At 41.4% G+C, this 9,355-nt stretch overlaps 1 protein-coding gene across 1 annotated transcript; it reads left to right on the forward strand.

Moving 5' to 3' along the window:
* The first annotated feature begins 3,896 nt into the window (after positions 1-3,896).
* chchd1 (coiled-coil-helix-coiled-coil-helix domain containing 1) lies at positions 3,897-6,922 on the forward strand. Its single transcript, XM_080507618.1, has 3 exons — positions 3,897-4,214; positions 5,011-5,129; positions 6,302-6,922. Exons 1-3 carry the CDS (start codon positions 4,091-4,093, stop codon positions 6,410-6,412), a joined length of 354 nt encoding a protein of 117 aa, XP_080363744.1. The 5' UTR covers positions 3,897-4,090; the 3' UTR covers positions 6,413-6,922.
* Positions 6,923-9,355: the final 2,433 nt, after the last annotated feature.

The raw sequence follows: 9,355 nt of genomic DNA on the forward strand, positions 1-9,355 counted from the left end.
TGGGGGAAAAAAGAGAAAACGGATAAAGGATCGTTATATCTGATTTTCATATTTTGATTTGAGGTCAGTTACGTGACCCGGAAGTGACGTAAACACAACGCAACAAGCACAACTGTGGGCAAAACACAATGTCGTGTTATAAGTTCAAAACAAACTCATAGAAGTTCTGATTTCAATATTGGTCGAGTCAAAGAGGATGAAATGATCATTTGCTATTCGTATTAAATGTGACACTCACCACTTTTAGCCTCATTGTCAGCCGATATCACAACTTCTCCGATGAACATCTGAAAAGGGGATCCAGTCTCGTTCTCGCAAGACCGCATGTTGGCCACTAGGGGGTGGTATAGTGATGATTTTGACCTCAACTGTAATCATTTGTGTCTCTGCGGGTGAAGCAGTGGTCGCATAATCCCAGGACGTACAGAGCTGCCAGCTTGTAGATGAAGCCGGGAAAGTACATTTCTTCCAGGTAACAAATAAGTTTAAAAAAGAAAAAAGACAAGTGCTCCAAATGGTCCACGGCAGAAGCAGTGACCTGGAACCCGAGCTCTCGAGACGGTGTGCCAATTTCACGTGTTCGCTCAGTTCTTTGTGCCTCAAATTGACATTTGCTCTCAGACAAAAAGCTGTGAAGAAACAAGGAAGATAAACCACGGCACCGTCCTTGCTCAGGGGCAAACAGACACTTACTCACTGCTGAACACGTTGGAGCGTTGAGCAGCGGAAAAGCCACGTAATCCCCCCCCCCCCCCCCCCCCCCCCCCCCCAGGACGCCCGTCACTTGGACAGAAATACCTTTCCAAAAGAAAGATGATTCTCCCAACCTGCTGAGATCGGTACTAAATAAGAGTAATTAGCTCACTCTGACCATCACCAAGCTGTTTATGATGGAAAGATTTGAAAGCCGAGAACGACCGTCTCAAGCGTGTGGGTGTACAGTTTCCCCTGAAGGCTGATGTTATGGAACGGGTCCAGATCTCATCTGAGGCGGGCCCGATGTGCTGACGCGGTGCCTTCGCCGAACAAGCCCTCAGAAGCAGGCGGATGTTAAGACTTGCCTGCATTCTCCCAAAGTGTCATGTAGCCATAGGCAACATGCCAGAAGAACCGCGTACACGGCCTCCCTGCGTTAACACGGATTCAGTACCTTAATGCTGTTGCCTAAAGCAGGGCTGCCCACACTTTTTCAGCCTGCGAGCTACTTATAAAATGAACAAGTCAAAGTGATCTACCCACTACAAAAATGCAAAACATATATCTATTTTCAAATATATTGAGGATTCTTTATATGTACAATGTATAATGATGTACCTTGCGAAACCGTATGAGCCAATATTGTGCAACACAACATGAACATTTTTTTGTAATTACCCGAGTTTGCTTTGACAACCCTTCTTTGGTATTGCGACGGTCGACTGGCAGACGAGACAAACGCACTTCGAAAATGACATCGTGAAAAAAAAGTCCACCTCCCATTCCTCGTGAAAGTGACACGTCTTCGTCTTCTTACTTGGTCCAGCTCCCTCACTCATGTTTGATGACCAAAGCTTTCTCTAGTTTAAAAGAAAAAAGCGAGGGCTTCAAATTTGCGGTAACTCGCTGACTAGCTTGTTAGCTTCGCCACACTTAGCGTCGTTGTTTTGCGCGTGTGCGGTGACCTAAAGGTCAGAAAAATTCAGCTGTCATCTGATCGTACTCATAATTCGGAAAGGTAAATTAGTTTCATTACACCGGCGTCTATTTTTTTCTAATGTCATGCGATCTACTATTACTACCTTTGCGATCGACTGGTAGATCACGATCGACGTATTGAGCACCCCTGACCTAAAGTGACGAACCATTAATCTGGCGGTGTTGTGGCCGCGTCAATGATCATGTTCATTACATGTGGTTCAATACATGTGGTTCATTACATGTGGTTCGCAGGTTCACCTCACGTTGTGAGCTGAAGGAGTTTGCACGTTCTCTCCAGGTTTCTAAAGTGAGCCATTTCAGATCTACCCACTCTGGGAGCCGATCTCAAAGGGCTGGAAGGCCTATGACAAACTTTACCAGGTTAAAATAAATAAACGTGTCTCCTTGTTGTCGTGGCCTTGAATGTCTGTGTGTGTGAGACTGACTGTGCATCTTAGTGTTTGTGATGGACTATTCCTGACTGCTCACTGCTCACTGGGTTAGAGAATAAAAGACCAAGAGTTTGTATTTACGTTTTATTTATATTTATATATAAATTAAATAATATATTTAAAATAATATAAATATATAAAATATAAAATAAAGATAAAATATAATATAAATATAATATAAAATAATATTTTATTTTATATTTTAATACATTAATGTAAATTTTAATAAATGTATATATTTATTAAAAAAAATATATTTACAGAACCGCTTTATTATTGGCACGCGTGGAAAGTACAAGTCTTTGTATACATGCACACACCTGAGTCTCTTCTGCATATTTCTCTACAACAGAAACTACAAATGCTGATTCACAAATTTTAAGCATTAAATCATGAATGATTCCAATTTGTTATTGCAGTACCAGAAGGGTGTATGTGTGTAAGGAATGGGTGAAGACAAAGAAAGGTATCATATTTCCACATACTTTCCATGGAACATGGTAATAGTCAAATCCTGGGGTGTTTTTTTTTCCTGCAAGTTGGACAGGAGCACAGGATCAACCCCACCCTGACAGAGGAGGGAAGGAAAAAAAAAAAAAAACATTCTTTCACTCAGACTTTTGCTGCACCCTCTGGCATGCATCACCATGCAGAGTGATTCAGAAAGCTGCATGATAATGAGTCCAAACACACCTCAGAGCTCTGCGTGAACTACCTCCTCACTGTCATGAACTCCACGTCTTCACTCACCTCGCTTGAACTGAATTCCACATGAAGCTCAGGCAGATCCTGCTGGGATCATTTCTGTGTGTCTTCTGGAGTCCAGTGCTACGCTCACCGGTAAATGGTTTTCACACTCTTACAGCGTTTTTTTCCAACTGTGCACACAGTCCCAAAACTCTTGAATAAGGTCCATGCTGATAAGACGGGCAAGGCAAGGCAAGTTTCTTTATAGAGCACCATTCAAACACAAGGCAATTCACAGTGCTTTACAAAGAAATTTTTAAAATTTACAAAATACAGAATTAAAGAAATACATTAAATCTTTAGAAAAAATGAAAGAAATGTATTAAAATACATAAATACATAGAAATAATGACAAAAAGTATAATAAATAAGGTAAGAGATTTAACAAGATAAACTTAATAAAGTAAGTAAAAAATTTTTATTCAAAAGCCTGTGCAAATAAGAATGTTTTAAGTGTTGATTTAAGTGAAGTTAAGCGAGTGTTTCAGCAGTCTTCAGGTATTCAAGAAGTTTGTTCCACAGCTGACGAACATAGAAACTAGGAAGCAAGACAAACTAGGATCACGTAATTTCACTTTATAACGGCACAGGGGTTTCGGGCAGAGCTTCCTCAGTCCTCTTTCTTTAGTTTCTTATTTCTATCGTGTGGTTTTGAGGCTGAGATAAAGTGTGATAATAAAAGAAATGGATGGGTGACTGAGGACGAAAGGTTATTTTAAGCATAACAAACTGTTTTGGAGTAACCTCTGAGAAGACAGTACGTTTGAGTCTTTGGTTATCAAGAAACAATAATTAATATTATTTTTATTGGCTTTTACTTTCATACAGAAGAGATTCACTGTGATTAGATCAAAGTATCCACACTTTTTAAAAAGTATAAATTATTTATGTAAAGTAATTTTCTGCAGCTCTGCCGTCTCCACCATATATATAAAACACGTTTTTATATTTATGGTTTTATATTTTTGGTCTCCACAGCGTGACTTAATCCGGAAATGACGTCACCCAGAGCGACTCTCCTTCCGGTCGAACATGGCGGCGCCCTAGTCGGTTCGGTAAAGACTAGAAACAGAGGTGAAACGGTGTCTCAGTGCAGAGATTAGACAGGGTGAGAGGTGAACCAGGGTGTCGGTCCACAGAGGGCATTGTCTGGGAGCAGAGCGGCACCGCGGAGCAACAACCGAGGCGGCGAGCGGCCGCGGCGGCGAGTCTGAATGGCGGGGATCCAGGAGAAGGTCAGCAGGCTGCTGAACAGAACCAACGGGAAACCCGTGATAAAACCCAACAGGGCTCTGGTTCTGAAAGATGAAGTGGCCATCCGCAAGCCCAAGAAAGGAGGTACGTGACGGCTGTGGGAAAAGTCCTGCTCAGCACATTCACTGCGGAACACACGGTCTGACGTCACCGGAACCATTTCACTGTGACACAGCCTTCGAACGCTGTCTCGATGTTTTGTTGACAGACTAGAGCAGTAAAAGTACAAGTTATATCTAAAATACATTATTTGGGTGATAACAACATGCATGCTGCACAGTCCAGGAGAAATATCTACATTGAATGTGTAATAAAATGCAAATAACTGCAATAGTTCACAAAAAACATCGTGTGAATATCAGAAAGTATTCTGGTCAACTGACGGTCATAAAGCCACATCTCAGAAACCTAAAGCACAAACATAAACGGGAAATTCCCTTAAAAAAATAAAAGTGGCTGTCTTTTATTATTTACATATTGTAAACGTATTTGCTTTCATGAAATATCAGTCACAGGCTACATACATAACGGAGCGGTATGTTTATTCCACTTTGTACTACAAGCTTCTGCTATCCACTTTATGATTACAACGGTTTCATGTACACTTGCATAATTAAAAGTATAGCCAGATGACTAAAACTAAGGCTGAGTGACCATATTTCGATTGTTTGTTTACAATAAATCATTCAGCATCAAATGTGTATTTATGGTTTAATTTAAGTCAGAATGTCCAGCCTGATTTCAAGATTTTAAATGGAAAAAGTGATATTGGACACTGAAATCAACCATCCCCTATAACTTATCAAAGATGCTGGCATGTGCCTACAAGTTAATACAATACGGGTTGAATTTGAGGGTGATCCTGAACTCGTGTCCACAGAGGCGACCTGCATCACTGAGATGTCCCTGCTCATGGCCTGCTGGAAGCAAAACAACTTTGTGGACGGTTTGTGCTCCAGTGAAGTCGGACACTTCTACTCCTGCGTGGCCAAGGCTCAGGTACGCTCCTGTTGTTCCACCTTCACACACGGCAGCTCTGTTACCGTTTCAATAAACCTACTGGAGAAGGGGCCTCTTGTATATCCTGAATAACTCAAGTCTTCTAACAAGAGGTTTGACTGTCGGCGGCATTGGTCGATATCCACAGAAATTGTGATGTTTGCTCCTTTTTTTTTTTTTTTTTTTTAAGAACTGTCTTCATGTTGGTAGTTTTATGCTTTTAGAAGTGCTTCTTTATGTTGTCAGTAGATTATAGAGGATCTTCCTCTCAATTATCAATGTAACTTCAGATTATACATTAAATTAATTTAGCAATAATTCAAATAATTGTAACAATTTCTTTTCATGAATGATTTCAGGTAATAATAGCTCACTTCATGGTAATAAATCACTAAAGGTAATTTATTAGGGTGCAATCACAAGGGTGTGACGAACAACACAGTTCAATGGAACACAGAGCGAACAAGTAATGATATCAAGCTGTAAACACTATAAATTATTAATTGCCTTAAAGTTACTCTACCAGAATCAACATGTGAAAAATGAAAGATTTAAGAGCAGTTTTAGTTGTCCATGTACATCTCTAATGCGTTGTCAACACCTTTCTGAAGGAAATTCTTCATTACACTCATACAAACACGTATTTCCAGGATTTAAATTTTGCCAAAACATACCCGATTTGTTGACATCGTCACGGTCGTGGAAACTCCAGAAGATTCCGGAGGCGTTGTATGACTCGATCTGCTCCGGATAAACAACCAATGATCAGTTTCACGACATTTCAGACTTCTGTCGTGGCTTGAAGACTCTTTCTTTGCCAACGTCGGACTTTTTTCTGGGCTGAATCGGTCAAACATGTTTGAAATCCCAGAAACCCTTGCAAGCGGTTTTCCAAAGATGACATCAGTTTAAAACAAAAAATTAAACACAGTTTTCCATCATCTCTTTGAAGGTCAAACTTGTTTTGTGACTCCAGACCCATTAAAAGTTACAAAAACTCTGCAGACTCTGATCTATGGAGACAAATCCAGACAGTGATTAAAATTCTGGTGTGTTTTTAGGGAGTGACGCATTAAAACATTTGACACATTGCAATTTAACAGTGATTTATATATTCTTTTTTTAAAAGTTTTTGTGTTTCTTCAGTAACAGACCCTCTTCTTCCTCCCCAGGAAGCCCTGAAGAATCGGAAAGACCAGAACACCATGCAAGGGGGGCGTCTGCCACCCAAACTGGCCAACACGCTGCTGAGGCGATTTCCTAACCCGCGCACGGAGATCTGATCCATCAAACTCTTCCTCATTAACACAAGGAGCAGAATTTACACCTTCGTCGTTTCTGCAGTGTGACTCATCAGATTCCCGAGTCGGCCAGCCAACAACCCACCCCCCCCCCCCCCCCCTCCCCCCCGTAATAAAGCGTTTGCATTCGCTGCACAGGTTTTTTTGAGTCGTGGTTTGAAATCCCAGCCAACATTTTTTCCCCCCGCGTCCCGAGTTGGCTCAGATGTCGTCTTGTCTCAATCCAATTTGTCTGAGTGGCCTCACGCAGAGCGGAGATCTTGTTAGCAGATGTGATGCAATTATTCCTCGCGGGTTTTCGTAGCTCCTGGCCAGGAGTTTACCGTTAGCGCTGAACACTGGGGCATCTTGTCTTTCCCGTGGAGGCTGCGATCGGCGCTTAACGGATGTGGAAGCGTAATGAGCCTATCAGACGGCCGGGGCCTTCGTGGATTAGCAGTAAACAAAGCTCTTCGTGTGGATATTTACTCTGCAGATTTAACCGAAATCTCATGTCACTTAAGTAAAAGGTGCAGTTGCTAAAAAAAAAAAGTGTCTGTCAGTCTGTTTCAAAGTAAAGTGAGTGTGTGTGCAGGCAGGCCTTTTCTAAATTTTAAAATTGATGTACTTCTTTCAGATTATAACATATTTTGGTAGTTTTGCGTTTTTACATTTTAGCTCCTGGTCCGCCTTTGTTTATTGAATTAAGTATTTTAGGTTATGGAGCCCAGACATGGAAGAGAATCGACATTAGTCTGGCTTTACACACACAAGATCCACATTTTTTTTGCATTGATCTGTGCTCAGACAGCTTTTCACACACATTCTGGTTAAACTGAGGGCTGGTCCAGGATTCATCTACTTTTTCCCAGCAGCACAGTGAGCGTTTAACCGACATAAAGTTTGAGGGGCTATTAGGTTAAACACAATTGTCTTAAAATGCGAGTGACTCCGACGTCTACGAACTGTATGTGCTTTTTGCTAATTAGGCTTTTCCCCAATTTGAGCAGGAGTTGTTTTGTCTGAGGGGGCAGGAAGGATTTAGTGCCCCCGCCATTGTCACAATGTATTTATGCCGAATCCCTGTTTATCTGGTCGTCATCACACAGAAGCATTTCCCCGCCCTGCTTATCACTTCCTCCCAAACATGGAGACCTGCAAAGGAAGCCTGCAACACTCGACTCGGGTCGAGCAACTTGTAATATCCTCCTGTTAGTAGCACACGTCTGTTACTTTTTAAATCCTTTTTAAGAACGCTGAAAATCAGTAATGTCCACAGTTTAGTATTTCCATTGCAGGATGACGAACTTCATTAAAACTCTTGGCAGGAACAAAAGCACACAGCGATAATTAGAGCAGATTAATACGGTTTATGATGATGCGTTGTTTGAGTACGTCAAAATGTATACGAGTGAACGTCACTGATTTTCTATTGAGGTTGGACACCCGAGAGAAAATACAAAAAAACCCCAAAACAAAACATTTTAATTTTCCATTTTGCTCCGGGGGTTATAGGGAGTAAATATTCCGCAGACGGGGAAGCTCTCAAACTACTAATAAAGACAATTATGACCACGAGCACAAAAGTACTGGGACGTTTGTAGAACCGCCAGAACATCAGGAAACCTTTTCAGAGTGTTTAAAAGAATGACAGAAGCTAAAAAAAAAAAGAAGCTTTATTTAAAATACAGCAAAATGAAGTTTGTGAGACCCTTTAAGACGAGGGTGTCAAACTCAGATCCTGGGCTGAACTGAACACGGCAGCTGTGTTCAATCTGATTGTGTACGTATCAAACCCATTAAACCTCCACAAGCAGTGCAGGGGAAAAAAAGCAAATGACCTCCTGCTGTGACAAATTAAACCCCCTTTAGCAGTTCAACGTTCAGGAGGAGAATTTCTGTTGCATCCGGGTGTGAAGAGCCTCTTTATTTCAAGCCGTGTGTCGACTCATTGTTCTGCAACTCCATTGTTTATTTTTAACATGTTTAAAAAAAAAATAAAAAATTAAGGATTCATAAATCAGCTCAACCTTTCAGCAGAGGCTTTTTCTCAATTTCCATTTAAAAAAAAAAATTTTTTTTGACGGTCCTCTCTGATATTCTATTTGTCTTGTTATTGCAACGATGCTCCCGATATGCAGCCCGTTTAATTGTGTAGTCATTCAACGTTATGTTCATTTTTGTGGCCTGAGGTCAGTTTTGTTTCATTTACCAGATAGAAATCTTTACTAGAAGGCCGGTAAACAAAACGTAACGCTCTTCAGTTGCTGCCTTTGAAAGTCCTATCCTGCCTCGAAGCGTTTTTTAATTATATCTTGTTTTGTTGGGGTTTTTTTTTCCAGCTATTTTTTGGGATATTTCCACCGGAATCTGTTAAAGAATGCAAAATCTGTGCGTTATCTGAGGCCTTCGCCCCGAGAGGTGTTGAAGAAACGTTTTGATGATAAAATCCAGATCAAGACTTGCGATGGTCTTTGGTTTGTGAAAGTCTGCCAGAAAAAACAAATCAGTTGTGTATCGAAAGCCCGAGCTGGGCTTTTCATTTGGGAATAAATCCTGGCCTTGCCCTGCTTATCTCTGATTATCACACTGTTTTTGGTCATGTTACAGTGACAGGGTGTTGACAATAGTGACACTGATTTTTGGTTTTTTTGGGTGCTTTTAAAACCTTTTATGTTTTCATAGGTGTCGCAGTGTCGCGATCACGTGAAGCTTCTATGAGAACAAACCTCTGGGCGACTATGGGCCACCGCAGTAACGACTGGCGGAGCGAAACCTGAGCACATTATCTGGACTTGATTGAGCTGTTGTGTCCGGGGCTGTAACTTCACTTCAGCTTTTAAAGCTGCAGGCAGAAGGCGAGCCGGTCCTCCGACATCCACACACATATTGGAACACGGTGCACGGCGAGGTCAGTGTGGCGGAACTGTGGGCCGCCTGATGCCT

The sequence above is a fragment of the Blennius ocellaris genome (assembly GCF_963422515.1).
Source record: "Blennius ocellaris genome assembly, chromosome: 13".
Classification (NCBI taxonomy): Eukaryota; Metazoa; Chordata; class Actinopteri; order Blenniiformes; family Blenniidae; genus Blennius; species Blennius ocellaris.

Excerpts from the sequence above, each read along its gene's own strand:
- chchd1 (XM_080507618.1), top strand. The coding sequence starts at position 4,091 with ATGGCGGGGATCCAGGAGAAGGTCAGCAGGCTGCTGAACAGAACCAAC. Across the intron at positions 4,215-5,010 it reads CCGCAAGCCCAAGAAAGGAG|AGGCGACCTGCATCACTGAG; the intron begins GTACGTGACGGC and ends TCGTGTCCACAG. Across the intron at positions 5,130-6,301 it reads CCTGCGTGGCCAAGGCTCAG|GAAGCCCTGAAGAATCGGAA; the intron begins GTACGCTCCTGT and ends CTTCCTCCCCAG.